At 43.6% G+C, this 24,096-nt stretch overlaps 1 protein-coding gene across 1 annotated transcript in view; it reads right to left on the bottom strand.

The window, feature by feature from the left end:
• ABCG4 (ATP binding cassette subfamily G member 4) overlaps positions 1-24,096 on the bottom strand; it is a 68,421-nt gene that overhangs the window by 4,655 nt on the left and 39,670 nt on the right. The window contains exons 9-12 of the mRNA XM_040424926.1: positions 7,267-7,368; positions 6,725-6,893; positions 5,132-5,232; positions 2,834-2,992 (exon numbers count right to left, since the gene is read on the bottom strand). Coding sequence (XP_040280860.1) covers positions 2,834-2,992; positions 5,132-5,232; positions 6,725-6,893; positions 7,267-7,368 — 531 coding nt within the window. The remainder of the gene's footprint in view (positions 1-2,833; positions 2,993-5,131; positions 5,233-6,724; positions 6,894-7,266; positions 7,369-24,096) is intronic.

The raw sequence follows: 24,096 nt of genomic DNA, 5'->3' as shown, positions 1-24,096 counted from the left end.
ATACAAGATGTTCCGCACTGTGGAAAATCTCAGAGGACGTGGTCGGAAGCCAGAAGTGACACCTGTGCTGGCCAGGAGGATAGTTAGAGAGGTGAAAAAGAATCCAAGGATCACCACCAAGGCCATCCTGGTGAATCTGGGCTCTGCCGGTGGCAATGTCTCAAGGCAGACAATCCAACGGACACTGCACAATGCAGACCAAGGAGGACGCCACTTCTCCAGATTAGGCACACAAAAGCTCGCTTGGCCTTTGCAAAAGCTCATCTGGACAAAGAAGAAGACTTCTGGTCTTCTGTGTTATGGTCAGATGAAACAAAAATTTTATTGTTTGGTCACAATGATGTTTCCTTCATTTGGCATAAAAAAGAGAAGCCTTCAACCCAAAGAACACCATCCTCACTGTCAAACATGGTGGTGGAAACCTAATGCATTGGGGGTGTTTTTCAGCCAATGGACCAGGGAACCTAATCACAGTAAACGGCACCATGAAAAAAGAGCAATACATGAGGATTCTCAACGACAACATCAGGCAGTCTGCAGAGAAACTTGGCCTTGGGCACCAGTGGACATTTCAGCATGACAATGACCCAAAACACACAGCAAAAGTGGTGAAGAAATGGTTAGCAGACAACAACATTAACGTTTTGGAGTGGCCCAGCCAGAGTCCAGACTTGAATCCAATTGAGAATCTGTGGAGGGAGCTAAAGATGAGGGTGATGGCAAGAAGACCCTCCAACCTGAAAGATTTGGAGCTCATTGCTAAAGATGAATGGGCAAAAATACCTGTGGAGACATGCAAAAAGCTGGTCTCCAATTATAGGAGGTGTTTGATTGCTGTAATAGCCAATAAAGGCTTTTCTATTGATTATTGAGAAGGGTATGAATCATTTTGGACTGGACACTTTTTGCTCAAATGTAAATAAAAGCTGAGAAATGTTTTTTTTTCCACAATAATGCCTCTTGTACATCGTCTTATTATCTTTTGGGAGACACCTATGTCATTTCCCGTCAAAAAATTACTTGCTGGTTGAATAAAACTAACTTTAAGTCAAAATTTGCCAGGGGTATGAATAATTATGGGCAGCACTGTATATTCCCCTATAGGATATGCCATAAATATCTGATAGGTGCACGTCCCACTTCTGGAACTCATTCCTATCTTCAGAATGGGGCCCTGAAGTATACAGAGAACAAGCCATGCCTGCTTGGCCACCCTCCATTGACCACTATGAGATGAGCCAGGTCAGCTATGTTCAGAAGTCCCATAGCGGTGAATGGAGGGGTGGCAGCGCTTGCGCAGCTTGCTCTCCATTCACTGCTAAGGGACTTCAGAAAATAGTTGACCGTGCTCAGTAGCCCATAGCCATGAATGGAGAGGACACCACAAACATGCAGTGTGCCGTCTGTTCATGGCCTAATTCCGGAGATACAGTAGGAGTGGGTCCCAGAGGTGACACTTATAGCATATCCTATAAATATTCAATATATTTCCCAGATGGAAATAGCCCTTTAAAATAAATAGCCGACAAGATGCAGAGCTAGAAGAGAGATGGACCTTACCTGCAGTGGCGTACCGCCAATAGAGGCAGGGTACGCCACTGCTATGGGGCCCGCGGCACCGGGGGCCCCGGAGCGCTCGGAAGGCCCCGCCCCCTCCGTTTATTTTAGCTAAGTAGTAAGCAGTACACTAGTACAATTATGAAGAACACACTGGGCGGCGCAGGGACCGCGGCACTTGCCTTTGATCGGCGGGCCCCCTCCTCCCTCCTCCCTCCCCTATTAACCTGCTCATCATGCTGCCTCACTTGATTCTCCCGCCCGGCCAGCCTGCAGGTGTGTTCTAATTTTCACACTGGCCAATCAGCGCAAGTCAGCAGCACACAGAGGCAGCTGCTGATTGGCCAGTGTTTGTGGGTAGCAGGGACGGGCGCCGGACAGACACTGTCTGTACACATTCATTCTCTCTCTGACCTGAGCGAGAAGTGGAGTAGGCAGCTGCCTGGCTGTACCCTGCATCGATCCCAGCCTCAGACTGAAGGACTGCCTGCCCGCTCCTGACCGGACACGGTTGGTGCCGGACTGCCGGTGGTTTGTTATATTGGGAAGGGTCCCCAGCCAGGAATAGGATGGATAGATAGGTTAATGCAGGCAGCAGCAAGATAACTCATAGGGAGGGGGGGCCCATAGAGAACAGTCTGCTTTCCTTCTACTCTGTCCTGTATGAGCCTCCCTCCCCCTGAATCCTCTATGAGCCCCCTTAATGCCCCCATTACCCCAAAATGTCCAGGGGGGGGAGAAGTAGGAGGAAAGCACACTGTCCTGAGCATTTTGGGGGGCATTAAGGGTTTGGGGGGCTCATAGAGGACAGTCTGCTTCCCTCCTACTCTGTCCTGTATGAGCCCCCCCCCCTGAATCCTCTATGAGCCCCCCAATTACCCCAAAATGCCCAGGGGGAAGGAGGAGTAGGAGACAAGCACACTGTTCTGAGTCTCTCCGCCCCCCCTGAGTCCTCTATGAGCCTCCTGCCTCCCAACCCCTAATGCCCCCATTACGCCAAAATGCCCAGGGGGAGAGGAGTAGAAGGAAAGCACACTGTCCTGAGCATTTTGGTGGGCATTAAGGGTTTGGGGGGCTCATAGTGGACAGTGTGCTCTCCTACTCCTCCGACCCGGGGATTTTGGGGGGCATTAGGGATTCTTTAATGGGGGTGTGGCATGGGAGGAGCCAGGACAGGAGGTGGGATGGGCCAGGGGTGGGTAGTGGGCGGGGTTATGGGGCCCAATTCAAATGCTTGCTATGGGGCCCAGTGATTTCTATGTACGCCCCTGCTTACCTGTAAGGAGTTGGAGGCTGCACCAATTAGAAGCCCCAATGATTGTGCAACAAGAGCAGTAGACGTGGCAAGGGCGGAGAAGAGGAGGAAACGAGTGGCTTCGGGTGGCTGACCCGTCATCCAGTATACAATGCTGCAATATGCGATAGGGCAGATTACCTGTAAAACACAGGAGATAAAATAACTATAAATCATACGACGAAACAAGAGTTTCCAATTTTCATTCATTTCTTCAAAAAGTCTGGAATAAAACGAATATACTTCTGAAACTGACTTTTAGGTATAATTATAGAAAATACAAATACTGCTTGCCCCCATGTTCTTCCAACTCTATGTTGTGCATTTCCTTTATTATTCCTCCTAGAAATTATGAATTAATTACTAGCATTTCACAATGAAACTCCAGATGGGTGTTACCCATTGGGAGTGTGTCCTTGCACAGTCTGACACTATCCAATCTGTTCCACCAGGGGTCTTCAGTGAAAACTATTAGCAATATATTCATAACTTCTAACAGGAAAAATAAAGGAATGGCATAGCATAAATTCATAATAATAGATGCTCCAGAATTGTTTTTACACAGAGAATGCAAGTAGTCACTAAAATAGACATGTCAGGAGATGTCAACTGAACTTGTCTGTTTTGGTGAGACTGGCTAACCATCTAATATGTATGGGGGTACCAACTCTACCCTGACAGCAGATGTCTGAATGTATTTTGGAGGTTTGGTCTGGGGTCTGAATTTTGAGGATATGTTTTGGAATCTGAATGCATTTATGTTGCTATAGAAGCTGCAGATGCTCTGAAGAAGGGTAAAGCCGAAGATTTCTATGCAAAAACAGACGGGAGGAGTCATCATATTGGTCTGGGCTGGATGGAGATGAAAAGGAAAGAGTACTATCAGAGAAGACACCACCTATAAGTAACTGGATTTAACTGTTATGTTTTCAGTGATGTACTCCAGTGCTGGAGTACCAGAGGATCCCCCAGTGGGCCCATGCTCTGATACCATAATGGGCACCAAAGATCCAGGAGGAAAAACCTTATTTGGCTGTCTTTGGAGCCGATCACTTGGCCACTATGCTCTATTTCTGTGATTCAAAACCCCTTAAACTTTATTAATGATATAGTGGTTGGGCCTTGAGAATAATTTCCTCTGTTGGGCGCCAGGAACCCCAGTCCGACACTGGTGAACTCTGCAGCATAATCTGCAACCGTGATTATATGCTTAATTGGCATTGCCGCGTCTGAAAATATCCGAACTACTCCAAAATATCATGTAATTTATCCTGGACAGTGAATGACGTAAAAAAAAAATCCTAATGCTAGAATTGCCATTTTATGGTCACCTTGCATCCCCCAAAAAATAAAATAGAAATAAAATAGAAAAGTTGCATATTCCCCAAAATGATACCAATAAAAATTATACAGTAGCCAATAAGAGTCCTTACACAGATCCACTGGCAAGAAAATAAAAGTTACAAGTGTCAGAATGGGGACCGAAAGCAAATTTAAAAAAAAGTTTTCATTTTTTAAAAGTAGTAAAAAAATATATATATATTAATGTGGTATCTCAATAATCATACTGACAAACGGGTCATTTTTACTGTATACTGAACACTGTAAAAAACAAAACCCAGCATTTTTTGTATTTCACCCGTATGCATTTTTTTGCAGTACATTTTGTGGAACATTAAATGGTTGCATTAAATAGTACAACTCGTCCCGTAGAAAAAACAAGCCCTCATACACTATGTCAAAGGAAAAATAAAATGGTTATGAATAAAAAATGTTTGCCTCTTATAAGATGAGGAAAAAAAATCTAAAGTTGTTGCCAAAATTGACCTGGTCCTGAAGGGATTAAAGGGGATTTTCAAGACTTTTATACTGATGACCTATCCTCTGTATAGGTCATCAGTATCTGATTGGTGGGGTCCAACACCTGGGACCTCTGCTGATTAGCTGTTTGAGAAGGCACCAGTGCTCACAGTAGTGTCGTGGCCTTCATCAGTCACATCACCTAGGCACATCTCAGCCCCATTGAAGTGAATGGGGCTGAGCTGCGATACCAAGCACAGCCGCTATACAATGTACTGCGCTGTGCTTGGTGAGCAGAGAGGAGGCAACGGCACTACTGTGAGCACTGGTGCCTTCTCAAGTAGCTGATCGGTGGGGGTCCCAAGTGTTTGACCCCCAACGATCAGCTACTGATTACCTAATCCTGTGGAAAGTCTTGGAAACCCCTTTAAAATACAGTACACATTGAATATTGGGTCTAACAGTATCAAGACACTTTACCTGGAAGGGGACATCTGCCATTGTCTTGGCTAGATAATATGACTTTAGGCTGTACCAGTAGTTTAGGTGTTCTCTGAGAAAGACAGACATCTCCAGAGGAACTGCGGGTAAAGAAAAGACAGTGTTCTGATAGAGGACAACTAACAAGAAATTAGTAAGAGATTCGAGTATGATGTTATAATCATAGATGGCAGGATGATAGACAGAAAGAGAAATGGATGGAAAAGAAATTAAAAGATTCAAAAGAACCCAAGAGAAGAGAAATGAAGAAGAAAAAGAAGAAATGGAATGTGTTGAAGTAAAATAGTAAAGTAAGAGGACAAAAGGATAAAGAAAAAGATGTCCAAGAAGCTTGTCATAGACACAAGAGAAAAAGTCTGCTGTCTCCAGGAGGACCACTTGTCAACAAAGCCATTAATGCACCATCCAGAACATACCAGTCTTGAAGTTTTCTGGAGCCTTAAGCCTACCATACACATTACATCTTTGTCGGCCAAACTCATCAAAATCATTCATGTAGTGTTTATGTGGCCTCCTCTGATGGCTGATGTCGGTGGAAGTAAGAATCAGGCATGGGTGTTACCTAGGCAGTATTGCACCTTCCATGGAAGCAAATCAGACAGATGCCATGGTGGAAGAGGAGCTCGGTACTGAACTGCTTTCACAACTTCCCAATACAAGGAAATGGTTTTCCTTCAGCCGACATTAAGGGGATCTCATTGCTTAGAGAGTTATACATCTCCTATTGAGTTCTATTGTAGCTGTATAAATTCATATGTACTTAGCTTCCCCTAGTGGTAGCTGTAGACAGCCAGAACTTTATCATTTACAATGAAAATAAAAGCAGCCCATTTGGAGCTCACACTACATTTGGGGTGAACACCAGACATTTTTTGACATGTGCAACTTTCTCATGTGGAGCTCTAACAATTTCCATCACTAAAAGGGTGGTTTAACTTTTTTAAACTTTTTTAAAGCCACATTTTTTGCAGTGTTTTCTCCATTTATTAGTGAGTTTTACTCATTTAAATTTTCTCAAACCATCTAAACAACTTTTTAACTTGCCGGACAACCCCTTTAATATTAGTGCAGAGACTTTCGAATGTGGTTGCTTTAAAGTGGGCTTATATAGTTTGCCTGAAATGTGTTATTAGAGCCCCTTTAACATTCGGTATCAGTTTGGTGCCAGCTGATAGTAGCATAGGCAGACTTTTTTTCTAGTGACTATGACCAGCTTAAAGGGGTTTTCTCACAAAGAACATTTATCACCTTCCAGAGGATTCACCCAACTTCTCCCACACATCCACGGTATGGATCGGTGGTCATGCGGGTTCTATGTACAACTCTATGGTACTTTCAGAAACAGCCAATTGAGGGCACTTTGACTTCTTCGTAACTCCTATAGAGTTTTATAAAGCAACAGCCCAACCACCCCTCCATACTAATTCCGGATGTGGTTGTGAAGAGTAGTGAGGGGCTCAAGGCCTCATTATTAGGGATCGGTGGGGGTGTTCTTGAGAAAACTCCTTTAAGATTGAAAACTATGATGTTACCACTAAAAATAGTGAATGACTGAATAGTCGTTGCTCTTACAGGTCAACACAGTTGGCATAAGAGCTGCAAACATAAGAAAGAGCATGGAGAAGAAGAGGAAGCCCGTGTTATTGAATACTTTGCTGGCATCGTCACCAATGTGCAGGTACAGCAGCCCGATCAGAACCCCGATACACAGGTGAGACATGAAACGCAGGTGAGTCAGGACCTGGGAGGGTGGGAAAGGACAACCAACATCACATGTAATGCCCCCGTACGGAGAGAACATGTTGCCTGTAAGAAGAACACAACAGGCAGCATCATGTGATAGAAACAGACTCCTCGGGTGGAGATCGAAAGTCAAACTCATGGCCGAGGAGGGTTCAAGACAAACAATACAAAACCCCGAGTGCAAAAGGGAAGCTTTACGTTTACACAAATGACAAGAGGAACCCGGGACGGTATAAATACACTACTGGTGAGAAAAGTGCATCTTACCTCTCTCACTTCAGAACCTATGGTGGTTACTCCATGCCGCCCCCCAGACATCTGCCTATCTGCCCCATTCACTAATTCATACCGACCACCTGCTTTTAACATACCGTGTCTCTCAGGATGGAGAGGAACGTGCGTTTGAAGAGGATGCAGAACTGGTTCATGGAGCTTGTAGCAAAAGTATGGCTCTCGATGTGGCCAGAGACATCCTGCTGGAAGAAGAAAAGGGCTAGTACATAGTGAAGACATTTATGAAATAAAGGAAGATCAAATATTAGGCCTTATTCACACTTCAGTGTTTGGTCAGTGATTTGTGAACCAAAACCAGAAGTGAAGCCTACACAGAGGCAAGGTATAATGGAACGATCTGCACTTGTTCTTTGTTTTGGATCCGCTGCTGGATCCATTTTGGTTCACAAATCACTGATGGAATAATTGCTATAAAATAAAATAACCATTGCCCATTAATTCAACCATTGTTCCAACATTGCCGCTCCAGTGGTCACCACCAGTTCTGCAGTGATGACATGTCTTATGTAATGTCCCGGAGTGCCATTTACCACTCTGCAGAGGGAGGAGTTTAGTTAGTCAGTAGGTCAGTGTAGCCTACCATCTCCTGGGGTAAGATTGTGTGTTGGCTAGCAGAGCACTGCCTGCTCTGCTAAGCCCAGAGGCCCAGCCTCTGACGTCTACATGGTTGCCTGTCCCCTCCTGGGCTGGCATTGCCTCCTTCCAAGCTGAAGTAGAGTTTGAGGTACTCCTAAGAGACAGACTACAGCTAACGTAAGTTTCAGCAGAAGAGGAAAGTTTCTATTCATCCAGCATAGCATAGCAGAGCCGAGAGAGCTACCACATAGTAGTGCTGAGATTGTTGCAGAAGTGTTTGCCTGCCAAAGTAAAGCTAATACCTGCTGATGACCAAGATACCGTTTGGAAACAGTTTGGATTACCGTTTATGTCAAGTAAAAGCAATTTTTCACCGTTACCACAAAGTCTGGACTCCATTTATTCCACCTTCTACACCATCCAAGTTCAACTACCCCCTTTTGCACTGCTTCGGACTACACCACCTCTGGGATACACCGATATCCAGGTAGGAGCACCGTGACACGTGCATGAAACATCCACAGAGACATTTTAGGCCACTCTACACCACTCCGGCAATCCTACCTTGGGTACCACCAATACCATCTACAAAGGGGACTCTATGTTCCCGTTGCTTAACTGCAACTTGCCTCACGTTTACTTACTTTAATAAAGGGACATATTTCGTAGAAACCTCTTGAGGGGCAAGGGATCCCCCAGACGATAGCAATAGGCCGCTGCATCCAAGTGGCGACAAAAACTCCTATAACGCCTAGTGCAGTGTCCTGAAATACACTGTTTAATGTTGTGATTGTGTTTCATGTAAACTCTCCTTGTAGAGATGTTCTCATAAAGTTGCATAGGGAGTGGGAGGTTCTAACAAGCCTCCCAGGGTTAACTCTGCCCTACACTGAGTGTGTTCAGAAAGCAGGAAGAAGAAGGTCTGTGTGTGATGCCTGAGGACAACCTGCACCTCAGCTTCCATCTTCCTCCATAGTTAATTCTAGGTACCAGCCCATAGAAGGGAAAATATCACAGTATCTCCAGAAAACTCAGAGAGGTAATGAAGATATTGACAAAGGAAGGTAACTGTATATGACTCCAGCCTCCTTTGCATTAGGTGGAGAGATCGCAAGCTATCTGCTACCCACCATACTTAAAGACAAAAGGATAATTTGTCTGAATATAGTATTCCTATAAAAAGAAAACTGAAGTATAGGATCATACAGTACAATAAAAACCGCATTAACCTCCACCTTGGAGCATTAAGAGAGAGAAAGACTGACTGTGATAAAGGACCATTCCACATGCAACTTCTGAGAACTAATGGGAATCATTGTAAAAGCTGCTCTGATGTAAATGCCTTTACATACATTGATAACCTGTGGATCAGCTTCAGTAAAATACAAGGAGTTTATTTAAAACTCTAGTCTCTTTATTCCATATTATCTTAACTACTATTCTCAACATTTGCACCTAACGGTGCTGGTGTCACGAACCAGGGGCCGAGCCACAAGCACCCTAAACATCACCACCATCAAGGGCACCTCAACCAACATCTGGCTGATGTTCCCTGCAAAAGAGAGTGCCCCGGAAGATCTCATGCTGTCTTCCCATCCACTGCACTGCCGGCCCCAAGGGACAACGAAACCGTGAGTACTACTATCCTCGGCACCTTATCACTAGTACGCTCACACCCGAAATAATCCTTAGGGAGCCCTGGCACGCTGCATAGAATTGGCGTCACGAACAGAATCTAAATCCTTTGTGCCTTATAGAACAGGATTTGTGCAATATAACTGTGTGCCATATTGCCATAACCTTATGTGAATAAGCCCCACTTGCTTTATTCAGAGACTTTGCTTGATTCATGTTTTATTGGGCTGCAGAATTGTTCAAATCGCTTGGAATTGCATGGACATACTATACAAGTTTATTAATACAAAGTCCCATTGCTTGCTGTCAGTTGTACTGCCCCATAACTGTGAGCTACGCCCTGTTAGCGGCGGGAAAAGAGAAGCCAATCCTCATATCCAAAATAACTTCTTGCCGTTGTACCAATACCAGCACTGCTGCCAGTACTTACGAATCCAGGGCCGCCTCTACTGCGTTGCAGAACGGACCTAGGGGGAGGGCCGCGCATTAGAAGTGAGCGTGACATGCGTGACGCGAGACAACGTGTGGGTGAACGAAAAAAATAAATAGGGAGATCAACAGCCCTTCTCCACCGAACAAATATAATAGTGAGTGCCGCTGGGAAGAAGTAACCTTAAGCGGGACTGTTTGGGAGCATAATCGGCCTTACAGAGCACCATACTGCTCTGTATTAAGTGTCACAACGTCTCTTAAAGGGCCAGACACCCACAAAGTAGCAGTTGCCCATAGCAACGAAACAAGTGTGTAAAACGATATTTAACCTGCATTATATTGAAGGCCTGTCACTGCCATGTCTTAACAAGGAGATAGTGTGCAGCCTGACCTCAACAGGTCCCCGGCAGTAGCCGCAGCTGGTCCTAGTGCATCACCAGCCGATGCAGGACCAAGCATGATGACTTTAAGCGTACTTTCACACTAGCGGCAGGACGGATCCGACAGGCTGTTCACCCTGTCGGACCCGTCCTACCGCTATTTCGCCGTGCCGCCGTACCACCACTCCGTCCCCATTGACTATAATTAAACTAAAAAGTCGGACATGCAGTACTTTTAGTCCGGCGGCCTTTCGACGTGCACTGCCGTGCTGTGCCGGAGCTCCGCCCCGTCCCCATTATAGCCAATAGGGGCGGTACGGCGGCACGGCGAAATATCGGCAGGACGGATCCGACAGGGTGAACAGCTAGTGCTAGTGTGAAAATAGCTTAACAATGCCTTATTTCTTTGGAGCACCCTGGTTTCCACGATATTCTGGGGAAGCTCATACTTTAAGGGAATTTAAAGATTTTTTTTTGGCTTTGTTTAGATTGTACCCTGTGTCAGCAGAACAGCAAATGGAAATCCTCAATTGGAAGGTGCTGCCCTCAGAAAAGTGAAATCCTGGCCCAGCTCAGAGAGAAAAACACTGGAGCAGATATTTGGACGACTCTACACCACTTTTGAACCCAGGACTGTGTCAGAGGTCAAGATGAGATTCTTCAGCAAGCGACAGCAGCCTGGTGAGTCACTTAGAGACTTTACATTGTCCTTACAGGAAACCTTGCGGGCTGTTATACAGGTAGACCCCTATGAAGCAGAGGATCAAGATAACCAACCAGTAATCCTGAAACCCAATACTTAAACACTCCTGTGGTGCCGAGCTGCCCTTGGACTCCAAGGTGAGTATTATCAAGCCCTGGTAGAACCCATCAACCTGGAGGGCCATCCTCTAGTCCAAGCTACAAGAAGCCTAGTGACTGTTTATCAAGGTAAAGTGCCGATTCGTCTCCTGAACTTGGGTAGTAAAAGTATAACTTTGACCAAGCACTGCCCTGTTGCTCAATTGTTACAAGTCACTTTTCAAGATATTATCAGTGTACCTGCAGCTACGACTGAACAATCTACTGAAAAGCTGAATACTCCAAAGACATCTCGGTGGACAGAACTCCATGTGGGAGATGCTTCTACACCTGAGGAACAAATTGAAGGAGTCTTAAAAGTCGTCAAGGAATATCATCAAGCCTTCAGTAAACATCCTTCAGATTATGGAGAGGTCAGTGTAATTAAGCACACCATCCCTACCGGTTCACACCCTCCAATTAACTAGGTACTATGTACCAATCTGTCAAAAAGATGATCCAGGAGATGAATGGTTTAAAAATCATCAAAGACAGCCTTAGTCCATGGGCTGCACCTCTAGTCCTTGTCCGAAAGAAAGATGGTAATATTCGGTTTTGTGTGGACTACAGGAAGATTAATCAAATTACCCACAAGGATGCCTATCCTTTACCAAGAATCGAGGAGTTCTTGACAGCATTAGGATCCTCAGCTTACTTTTCTACCATGGATTTAACCAGTGGATACTGGCAGGTACCCATGGCTCCTAAAGATCGTTAAAAAACAGCATTTACTACCCCTATGGGCCTATTTGAATTTAACTATATGCCGTTTGGACTTTGCAATGCACCTGGAACTTTCCAAAGAGTAATGGAATGCTGTTTAGGCCACAACAACTTTGAAACTGTCTTGTCATACCTAGATGATGTAATCATCTCTAAATCCTATGAAGACCACTTAAAACATCTTGCAGAAGTTTTTCAAGTCCTCATCAAGCACGGACTCAAGATCAAACCCTCTAAGTGCTACCTACTAAAACCAGAAGTCAAGTACCTGGGACATATTGTCAGTTCTGAAGGTGTTAAGCCAGATCCAGAGAAGATAGCTGCAGTCTGTAATTGGCCTACTCCTACCACATTAAAAGAGGTGAGAAGTTTTCTTAGTTTTGCAGGATACTACAGACATTTTATCCCTCACTTCGCCCAGATTGCTGAGCCGATACAAGAACTCCTGAGAGGACATCCCAAGAAGTATCAGAAAGCCCAGATACCATTCGAGTGGAATGAAGACAGAGATATAACTTTCCAACTCCTGAAGAAAAAGTTGACCAAACCACCTGTCTTAGGCTATCCATATTACCAACAGCCATTCCATCTCTACACTGATGCCAGTAAGAAAAGCCTGGGAGCTGTCCTGTCTCAACTGCAAGAAGGTAAAGAGAGAGTAATTTCTTATGCTAGCAGATCTCTTAGAGGGGCCGAGAAAAATGACCAGAACTACAGTTCCTTCAAGCTGGAATTCCTCGCACTTGTGTGGGCTGTCACTGAAAAATTTAAAGACTACATCGCAGCAACCCCATTTGTGGCCTATACTGATAACACCCCACTGGCGCACCTAAACACAGCCAAGTTAGGAGCCTTAGAACAAAGATAGGCCTTACGTCTTGCCAACTACAACTTCGTGGACAAGTACAGAACAGGAAAGTCAAATGAAAATGCAGACGTCTTATCTCGTCTTCCTACCACAGAAGACCCTACTGAACAGGAAGACAATTGGGAAGAAGTAGAGATGCCGGCTTTCTATAAACATTTTGCTCAACAGGATGCTATCACCATCAAAGGCCAAGGTAAAGAAGTCCTCAACTTCCAAAAGCAGAGAAATCCAGAACCCCAAGTAGAGAAACAAAGATGGATAATTTTGCAAGCAGAGAGGAGGGTATTAGGTGAGCTACAAGACTTACTAGTGAAAGAACACCAGAAAGAATCCACAGAAAGAATGCAGATCTAGAGCTGCTCAAGCTATGGAGACACAGAAAGCAACTCTTAATGCAAAAGGGACTAATAATGAGAAGAACCCTAGATCCCATCACCAATGATCGGCTGTATCAAATTATAGTGCTGCGCCGAGATGCCAGAATTGCCCTCGAAATGTACAACGACAGGTCAGGACACTTTGGTGTACAAAAAACAGAAGCTACCATCCGCCGAAGATTTTATTGCGTTGGAATGAGAGAAGATATTGAGAATTGGTGTAGAGAATGTTCTACTTGTGCCATTGGAAGAAGTGAAAGACATGACCAAAGAGCACCATTACATCCCATCGTAAGTAAAACACCTCTAGAAATAGTGGCCATTGATCACGTAAATCTAGAACCAAGTCGCTCAGGATATACCTACGTCATGACAATAGGTGATCACTACACCAAATTTGTAGTAGCTGTATCTGTTAAAGACTTGACAGCTAAAACAACCGCAAACGTTTTCTGTAAGAATTTCCTGTTGCCCTATGGATGCCCTGAAAAGATTCTCACAGATCAAGGATCTGCTTTTGAATTCCAACTCTTCCATGAACTATGTTCACCTCACAATTGTCAAAAGATGAGAACAACAGCGTACCATCCTCAAGGTAACGGACTTTGCGAGAAAATGAACCAAACCTTGATTGAGATGTTGAGAGCTGAACCATCTGCTAAAAGAGCTGATTGGCCAACTCTACTACCTCAATTGATGTATATTTAAAACAACACCATCCATTGTTCTACGGGATACACTCCATATTACCTTATGTTTGGCCGTCAAGGAAAATTACCTTTAGATCTCACCTTGGATGTACAAGTTCCAGATTCCATCAATCCTCTACCACAAACTGATTGGGTCAGTGAACATCAAAAACGCCTAGCTGATGCCCAAGAGATTGTTCAGATTCACATGGCGAATGTACGCCAAAAGCAACAGAAAGACTATGATCAGTCTGGAAAAGCAGAACCTTTAAGAATTAGTAACCATGTGTGGCTGAAAAATAATCATTGCACCAGTAAACTGGATAGTAAATGGGAAAGAGAACACTACGTCATCACAGCTATTCCCAATCCTAAAACTGATATCTACGAAATCACCAAGGAGAACAGAGCACCACAAATAGTGCATTGCAACCGTCTAAAGCTGTGTTTGAAGGAAGAAGCTCCAATCCAAGAAGAAACTCCATCCACAGACCAAGTGTCTGAAAAGTCACCTGATCCAGAGGAACCAACACAGTCTATTGCAAAACTATTATTGGAATCAGATCCCCTACAGTGGTTTCTTATGCCGGGACTTAACTTTCTTGTTCCCGCCAAGACTAATGCAGCCCCACTTCAGCCGGAAGAAGTACCTCGTGAAGGATCCTCAGAAGCTCAAGAAGTACCAAGTGACCTTGAACCAAGGCCTATAGAGCCACAGCTACTTCGGAGATCCGACCGGACCACTAAAGGTCAGCCGCCTGCCCGTTATAGGGAGTACCTACAACAGCAGCCGAGGAGGAGACTTCCAGCCCTTCCAGTTCAACTGTGAGTACATGCTTGAATCATTTTGAGCTACAGAGCCAGAGTAAGAGACTCATTGCTTTGATTATTTGCCTCGCTCTAAGGGACTCTCTAAAGACTCCTTTGCCCTTGTTTTGCAACGTTCAAGTCAGGTGCCCGGAGATGGACTTTAACGCACTAGAGCCCTCCATGATATTCTACAGCCTTTGTGCTTCATACCCAGGGAACGGACTCATGCCCTGTGAGCCCCCTGAGGAGTTTACTTTTTGTTTAATGTTTATGGACTATCCTGATCTTTACTGTTCGCTGTACCAGGTCAGCGCCCCAGTTCCCCATTTACAAGAGAAACTACGGCCCTTGTCACTCATTTTATATTGTGATGCTCCTGATATATATGTGCCTAACCCAATTCTCTTGCAGCCAAAGAAAATAGAAACCACAAGAATGGGTTAATGGTATGGTGAATATGCATGAATGCTCTTTTTGTTTTTTTCAGGTGATGCATCATCGTGGCAAGAGTGTGTCAAGGGCGACTTACGTTAAAGAAGGGGGGGGGGGTGCAGTGTCCTGAAACATACTACTTAATGTTGTGATTGTGTTTCATGTAAACTGTCCTTGTAGAGATGTTCCCATAAAGTTGCATAGGGAGTGGAAGGTTCTAACAAGCCTACCAGGGCTAACTCCGCCCTACACTGAGTGTGTTCAGAAAGCAGGAAGAAGAAGGTCTGTGTGTGATGCCTGAGGAGAACCTGCACCTCAGCTTCCATCTTGGAGGGTTACAAAACCTCCATAGTTAATTCTAGGTACCAGCCCATAGAAGGGAAAAGATCACTGTATCTCCAGACAACTCAGAGAGGTAAAGAAGATATTATATAAAGGAAGGTAACTGTCGTGTATATGACTCCAGCCTCCTTTGCATTAGGTGGAGAGATCGCAAGCTATCTGCTACCCACCATACTTAAAGACAATTTGTCTGAATATAGTATTCCTATAAAAGGAAACTGAAGTATAGGATTATACAGTACAATAAAAACAGCATTAACCTCCACCTTGGAGCATTAAGAGAGAGAAAGACTGACTGTCATAAAGGACTATTCCCCCATGCAACTTCTGAGAACTAATGGGAATCATTGTAAAAGCTGCTCTGATGTAAATGCCTTTACATACATTGATAACCTGTGAATCAGCTTCAGTAAAATACAAGGAGTTTATCTAAAACTCTAGTGTTTTTATTCCATATCATCTTAACAACTACTCTCAACATTCGCACCTAACGGTGCTGGCGTCACGAACCAGGGGCCCAGCCACAAGCACCCTAAACATCATCACCATCAAGGGCACCTCAACCAACATCTGGCTGATGTTCCCTGCAAAAGAGAGTGCCCCGGAAGATCTTGTGCTGTCTTCCCATCCAGTGCACTGCCGGCCCCAAGGGACAACGAAACCGCGAGTACTACTATCCTCGGCACCTCATTCACTAGTATGCTCACACCCGAAATAATCCTTAGGGAGCCCTGGCATGCTGCACTAGGCCTGTAGTGGGTCTGTTGCACTTATAAATCTGTCACTGGAAAAACCTTTGAAATTATTTTTTTTACATACAAATGTTATTCAGATTTGACTGTAATCAGACCATTTGCACTTTTATGTGGTTTTCATGTTTTTGGTGTATGTTTTGACACAGTTTATGGGGTACGGTAATGGGGCAGCCTAAAAGCAGGAAATGGTGAAAAGTGAAAAAATATATATAACCATGTTTCCCCTTCTAAATTTCCCACCACACCAGTATCATTGCTTCAGTAGCCTACACTGGTTCTGAAGTGATGACATCATATGCATCATTTACATGACTGCCGCAGCCTATCACTGGTGAAGCTGGGATGTAGAGCAAATGACTAGTGAGATCAGTCACCCACCAGCTATGGCACCTGCTCAGCTCCTGAGCGAGTGCCATCTTCAAAGACCCACAGATGTTGGGAGGGGTTAAGATCCCCATACACATAAGAGAAAAGTCAGTCAAACCCACTAGAACCAGACAACTATCTTATGCATGGTGGCCTCCTGACTCCCGTTTTTTTTTCTCTGGGGCATTCACACGACTGTATTTTCTGTCTGCATCCAATCCACATTTTTTGCAGATCGGATGCAGACCCATTCATTTTAATGTGGCCTCAAAATATGCGAACAGCACATCATGTGCTCTCCGCATCCATATGTCCGTTTCGCGCCCCCCCCCCCCCCCCAAAAAAAAATAAAAAAAATAAAAATAAATAGAGCCTGTCCTAAGAATAGCCATTTCTAACAAAGGATGGGATGTGCTGATCCACAAAATACAGAACATGTATGGCCGGATTCCGTGTTTTGCAGATCCGCAATTTGTGAACCGCAGGCCGTAAAGAGTGAAATGTGGAGGTCAAATATCTTAATTTCCTCACCCTGCTGCAGAAGACATGTAAGAAGAAAGCCCTGCAGGAGGAAGCCCTGCAGGAGGGGAGGAAGGAAGCGCTTCCCTCAATCAATGTGGATCCCAAGATGGAAACAATCTCCTAACAATTTTGCTGCAGTTAAGAGATGAGGCTGAGATTATACGGAACGTCAATCCTCCCCTCACTAAAAGCAAGTGACTTGCAATAAATTCTATATTACTTCAGGTCCATGCGCCTCCTTATTGAGAACACCAGTGACATATGCAATTTAGAGCACGAGGATGCAGCTGAATACACCTCATGTCATCTTCTCTGTGAAGGCCTGTGTCATATTGCTGCCTAGTCGTCCTGAAAGCAGGAGGCAGAGCAGCGATGTCATCAGGTTATGGGGTCAAGGCTTTTAAAGGGGTTTCCCAGGCCTTGCAAGCCCTCGTTAATTACTCATAACTCAACTGTAGAAGAACATTTGTAATATACAGTACTTATCGTTTCGAAGTTGCGATGATTGGACATTCAAGAACATGTTCACATGACGCTCCTGCTGATGTCACATCCTGGGTTATGGACAGAACTTTACTTCCACAGTCCATGTTGGAGAGGTGCCGTGGATGGCGCCAGAACTATTTGCTAAAAGTTGTTCTTTTAGACTCTAGAGAGTGACCAAGTTTTCACCTCCAGTAGAAGAGGAGATGATCCCAACTGGGCCCCCTCTTGCCCAGGGCCCCATAGCAGTCGCATGGTCTGCCACTACGGTAGTTACGCCCCTGAAACCAATGTCTCTGGTTTGTTTCCATCCTGTATGTAGCACTTCCTGTTCCTGTATCCAACCAAACCCATGATGCATTTCTCCTTTCTCTGCCACAGCTCCAGCACCGTCCCTAATAACACCCAGCTATTTTATAGCTCCTCCCACCCAGCTATTTACATAGACACTCCCCTATCACTGCCCCTAACACCACCCAGCTAGTTCATAGCTCCTCCCACCCAGCTAGTTACATATACACTCCCCTATAACTGCCCCTAACACCCAGCTAGTTTATAGCTCCTCCCACCAGCTAGTTACATAGACACTCCCCTATCCCTGCCCCTAACACCCAGATAGTTTATAGCTCCTCCCACCAGCTAGTTACATAGACACTTCCCTATCACTAAATAAAAAGAGAAATCCGCGCTGATCAGAATCGGTGTAAGTTCACATTAGGAGTAAATAAGGAGTGTCTTTGCGATGTTATTCCTCAGTATCCTGCGTGGATTATCACAAAAGTCGATGCTCTAATCTCCTAGAGAACAGAAGAAATGGCCCGACATAGTGAAGTACTGAGTTTAAATACAAGGATTTATTCTACTCACAAGATCCATAAAACAACAATCATATAAAATGTGCACGTCCACTCATCGAACGCCCGATCCGGGTTTCGCCTCCGCTTCGTCAGGGGCACCTGTGGACTCATCTAGATTGCTTCTTTTTCAAGGTAATGTGGGCGTTACCACAACCTCGATTCACATGATTATAACATAACAACATTCCCCATATCATTTACAAAATTCCAATACAATCATATTCACATACATAAAAATCAAATACTGCATTTAAAAACAGTTTTTCTGACATATCTTTAAAATCCATGAAAATACCTGTCTCCTCCTCTTTTAGTCATGTGGTTGATTACACCCATTCATCTTCTACTCCATTATTCTCTCCTACACCACAAAGATTTTACCCACCGTCATCTCAGCTCCACTTATCGTTCACCACACCAGCGTCAATATGCACTTTAGTTTTTACATTTTACTACACTTATCCCCTTCTAATAGATATCCTAATATGCATAACCCCACATAAAATATACATTTTCTTTTTTCATTGCGTAAAATAACCCACATTTTGATATCTATCTTGCAAGTGAGAAAATTTCACACCAACTTTCCCATATTGTTGCCAAAGGGTTATATTTACAGTCACAGATTCACAATTCTTGAATGTGTTGCATATCAATGGTTTATTGTGGAAGGTGCCCACCTCACAACAAAGACCGCAGCGCAATTAGTGAACATTGATTCGGGACTGCAATTTTGTTGCAGATTGCGTGGTAGTTTGTTCTTTTTTTTTATTATTATTATTATTATTATTATTATTCAGTCTTTCTTTTTGTTTATTTAGTTTGTATTGGGTGTATTTGTTTATTTGTCATTGTATTTTATTTGTAAGGTGTTTTTGGTGGGATTTCTGATCAAGTTTTCTATGGATATTTTTTATTTTAGAGCAAGTTTTAAATGTAACACGGAGGAAGTATTGACATTAGAATAAGAAAGTAAACAACCGAATGATTTAAAGGGTATTTTTTTTAGAATTAGAAAAACATAAGATTAAGGCCTCATGCACACGAACGTTTTTTTTCACGGTCCGCAAAAACAGGGTCCGTAGGTCCGTGATCCGTGACCGTTTTTTAGTCCGTGGGTCTTCCTTGATTTTTGGAGGATCCACGGACATGAAAAAAAAGTCGTTTTGGTGTCCGCCTGGCCGTGCGGAGCCAAACGGATCCGTCCTGAATTACAATGCAAGTCAATGGGGACGGATCCGTTTGACGTTGACACAATATGGTGCCATTTCAAACGGATCCGTCCCCATTGACTTTCAATGTAAAGTCAGGAGTTAATATACCATAGGATGGGAGTTTTCTCCAATCCGATGGTATATTTTAACTTGAAGCGTCCCCATCACCATGGGAACGCCTCTATGTTAGAATATACTGTCGGATATGAGTTTGATCGTGAAACCTCATTTCCGACAGTATATTCTAACACAGAGGCGTTCCCATGGTGATGGGGACGCTTCTAGTTAGAATATACTACAAACTGTGTACATGACTGCCCCCTGCTGCCTAGCAGCATCCGATCTCTTACAGGGGGCCGTGATCAGCACAATTAACCCCTCAAGTGCCGCACCTGAAGGGGTTAATTGTACTATCATATCCCCCTGTAAGAGATCAGGGCTGCCTGGCAGCAGGGGGCAGACCCCCCCATCCCCAGTTTGAATATCATTGGTGGCCAGTGCGGCCCCCCCCCCCCCTTCCTCCCTCTATTGTAATAAATCGTTGGTGGCACAGTGTGCGCCCCCCCGCCCCCCCCCCTTCCTCCCTCTATTGTAATAAATCGTTGGTGGCACAGTGTGCGCCCCCCATCGGCCCCCCCTCCCTCTATAGCATTAACAACATTGGTGGCCAGTGTGCGGCCTCCCATCTCCCCCCCCCCCCCCCCCCCGATCATTGGTGGCAGCGGGTTACTAGCAATAGTACAATAGTTAAAGATTCATACTTACCTGTGAGCTCGATGTTCGTGTCCGGCCGGGAGCTCCTCCTACTGGTAAGTGACAGTTCATTTAGCAATGCGCCGCACAGACCCTGTCACTTACCAGTAGGTGGAGCTCCCGGCCGGACACGAACATCGCAGCAGCAGCCAGCAGCAGGTAAGTATGAATCTTCTACTATTGTACTATTGCTAAGTAACCATGGCAACCAGGACTGTAGTAGCGTCCCGGTTGCCATGGTTACCGATCGGAGCCCCAGCGATTAAACTGGGACTCCGATCGGAACTCCGCTGCCACCAATGATGGGGGGGGGGGGGAGATGGGAGGCCGCACACTGGCCACCAATGTTGCTAATGCTATAGAGGGAGGGGGGGCCGATGGGGGGCGCACACTGTGCCACCAACGAATTATTACAATAGAGGGGGGGGGGGGGAGGCCGCACTGGCCATCAATGATATTCAAACTGGGGAGGGGGGGGAGGTCTGCCCCCAGCTGCCTGGCAGCCCTGATCTTTTACAGGGGGATATGATAGTACAATTAACCCTTTCAGGTGCCGCACCTGAAGGGGTTAATTGTGCTGATCACGGCCCCCTGTAAGAGATCGGGTGCTGCCAGGCAGCAGGGGGCAGTCTTTTACACAGTTTGTAGTGTATTCTAACTAGAAGCGTCCCCATCACCATGGGAACGCTTCTGTGTTAGAATATACTGTCGGTTCTGAGTTTTCACGAAGTGAAAACTCAGCTTTGAAAAAGCTTTTATGCAGACGGATCTTCGGATCCGTCTGTATAAAAACTAACCTACGGCCACGGATCACGGACACGGATGCCAATCTTGTGTGCATCCGTGTTCTTTCACGGACCCATTGACTTGAATGGGTCCGTGAACCGTTGGCCGTGAAAAAAATAGGACAGGTCATATTTTTTTCACGGCCAGGAAACACGGCTCACGGATGCGGCTGCCAAACGGTGCATTTTCCGATTTTTCCACGGACCCATTGAAAGTCAATGGGTCCGCGAAAAAAAACGGAAAACGGCACAACGGCCACGGGTGCACACAACGGTCGTGTGCATGAGGCCTAAGGAGGTGAAAACCACTTGAGATGTGATCACATTGGAGAGATATTTAACTGAGGAAAAAATTCCGGAAGGCTTAATATGGCAATTACCTCTGAGTTCAGAGGATGCTCATGATTTGGAAGAATGGGAGAAATTAATGAATCAGTGTGGCTTTAATGTTATGCGTTTTATTATTAATAGAAGAAAAGATAAATTGAAATGTATTAACAAAGCGATAGATGAGATTCAAGAGAAGCTAGAACAGTTTAATAAATTACCGTAGATGACTATGTGGAATTATCTAAATTATGTCAAAAAAATGTGGCAAAGACAGAAATTGATGTAAAAACAAAAAAACATAGGAAATATATTAAAATATCAGAAGATTATCGACATAATAAGATATATAAATGGAAATCTAAAGGAAAATGAACATATTGTGATCCTCGATAAAACAAGATAAGAGGAAGTCATGTATAAACTACTGCAGGATGAAACCACGTATAAGAGATTGAGGAAGGATCCTACCCTACAAATGGATATATTATTGATGAAGGGTAAGGAAATGGGTATTTTGAATGTAAAAGAGTTTGAATTTATTCAGATTAAATACTCAGTTATGCCAGTGATCTACTATCTGCCCAAAGTTCATAAAAATGTCATGGATCCCTCCCCCCCTTGGCCTATTGTATCTGGGATCAATTCCCTGACTAGCCGGCTAACTGAATATGTTGATTTTTTTTACTGCAAAAATATGTGAGCAAAACCCCTTCTTATCTTAAAGATACAGGAGATGTGTTAAAACTTATAAAGAGTTTGTGCCAATATACAGAAGGTATGATACTGGCCACTGTAGATCTCTGTATACTGTTATCCCCAAATACAAGGGTCTGAATGCTATTAAAGACTGTCTTGATAAAGATCAAGAAATGACAATTGAACAGGAGACATTTATATTAGAATGTTTTGAATTTTGTTTATGTCACAATTTTTTTTTGGTTTGATGGTGGCTGGTGCTTGCAGTGCACCGGGACAGCGATGGGGGCGAAATTCGCCCCCAGTTTCGCCAACCTATTTATTGGTTCATGGGAAGAGGAATTTATAAAACCAAGGTTGGGTAAGAAAGATAGAAAAGGAGAATTGATTATGTGGAAAAGATATATTGACGATTGCCTTCTGATAGGGAAAGGAGATTGTGAGGGATTAGAAGAATTTTTGTGTTATATCAATACGAACGAATGGAACTTGCGGTTTACAGAAAATGTGAGCCACAAGTGTGTTGATTTTTTGGACTTTACCATTTTTGCTGATGAAGGTAGATTAAAAACAAAAACATATTTTAAACCTACAGATACAAATGCATATATTTCCACGACCAGTTGTCATTACAAACCCTGGATTAAGAATATCTCTAAGGGACAGTTTAAGAGAGTATATAGAAACTGCACTCATTTGCATGACTATGAGGAGCAGAGTAGCATGATAAAAAAAAAATGTTTTTTGGAAAAAGGCTATAAGAAGGAAGAACTAGAGAGAGTTTCACAGAAGGTGGTTGAGGAAAGCGTTAATTTGCAAATCAATAGAAGGAAGAAGGAAGAAAAAGACTTGAGTTTTATTACACAATTCAACAATAATGCACGGCAAGTAAAGGAAGCTATGAGAGAAAGAATTGGTCTGTCCTTAAAAATTACCCCATATTAGGAGATATTATCCCCAAAAATCCTACAGTTATTTTCAAAAAAGCACCTAATCTAAAGAATAAACTTGTACATAGTTTTATATTCACGCAATCTGGTAAAACTAATAAACATCGTTTCACATGGTGCGGTTTATGCTTATCGTGTAAGAATCGTCTGAAAGAAAATAAACAGTGCAGAAAAGGAGCAACGGTACCACTCCTAAAATAATGGGAGAACTTTTGTGTGAACATAGGAGTGTTGTCTACATGCTGGAGTGTCCATGTGGCCTCCAGTATGTAGGACGGACTACTAGGAAACTAAAAGTCAGACTTCAAGAACATATACGAAATATAAAAAAAGGATTAGATACACAGTGTCTCTGCACATTTAAAAAAAATACTTAACAAAAACCCAGAAGGTTTGAGGTTTATTGGACTCGAACAGGTCCATAATAACTGGAGGGGGAGGGGGGAAGTCCATTGAATAGAATAAATCGAAAAGAAATACAGGTGAAACTCGAAAAATTAGAATATCGTGCAAAAGTCCATTTATTTCAGTAATGCAGCTTAAAATTAGAATATTGTGAAAAGGTTCAATATTCTAGGCTCAAAGTGTCACACTGTAGTCAGCTAATTAATCCATACCCCCTGAGCAAAGGGGACCTCAAAATTGTTACTTTGGGGTTTCATAAGCTGTAAGCCATAATCATCCATATTATAAAATATTACAAATAAAGGCTTGAAATATCTCGCTTTGCATGTAATGAGTCTATCTCATATATTAGTTTCACCTTTTAAGTTGCATTACTGAAATAAATGAACTTTGCACGATATTCAGATTTTTCGAGTTTCACCTGTAGAATGGATCTATAAATTGGGAACTTTGTACCCTGATGGTTTAAATGTTGAATTTGACATAAAGGAATGTATAATAGATAAATAAAATATGGGTTTGCCATTGATATGCAGCACATTCAAGAATTGTGAATCTGACTGTAAATATAAACCTTTGGCAATAATATGGGAAAGTTGGTGTGAAATGTTCTCACTTGCAAGATAGATATCAAATGGGGTTATGTATATTTTATGTGGGGTTATGCATATTTGGACAAGTGTAGAA

Source organism: Bufo bufo, chromosome 1 (genome assembly GCF_905171765.1).
Source record: "Bufo bufo chromosome 1, aBufBuf1.1, whole genome shotgun sequence".
Lineage (NCBI taxonomy): Eukaryota > Metazoa > Chordata > Amphibia > Anura > Bufonidae > Bufo > Bufo bufo.
Note: the sequence above shows the minus strand (reverse complement) of the source record. Positions and strands in the feature narration are given on the sequence as shown.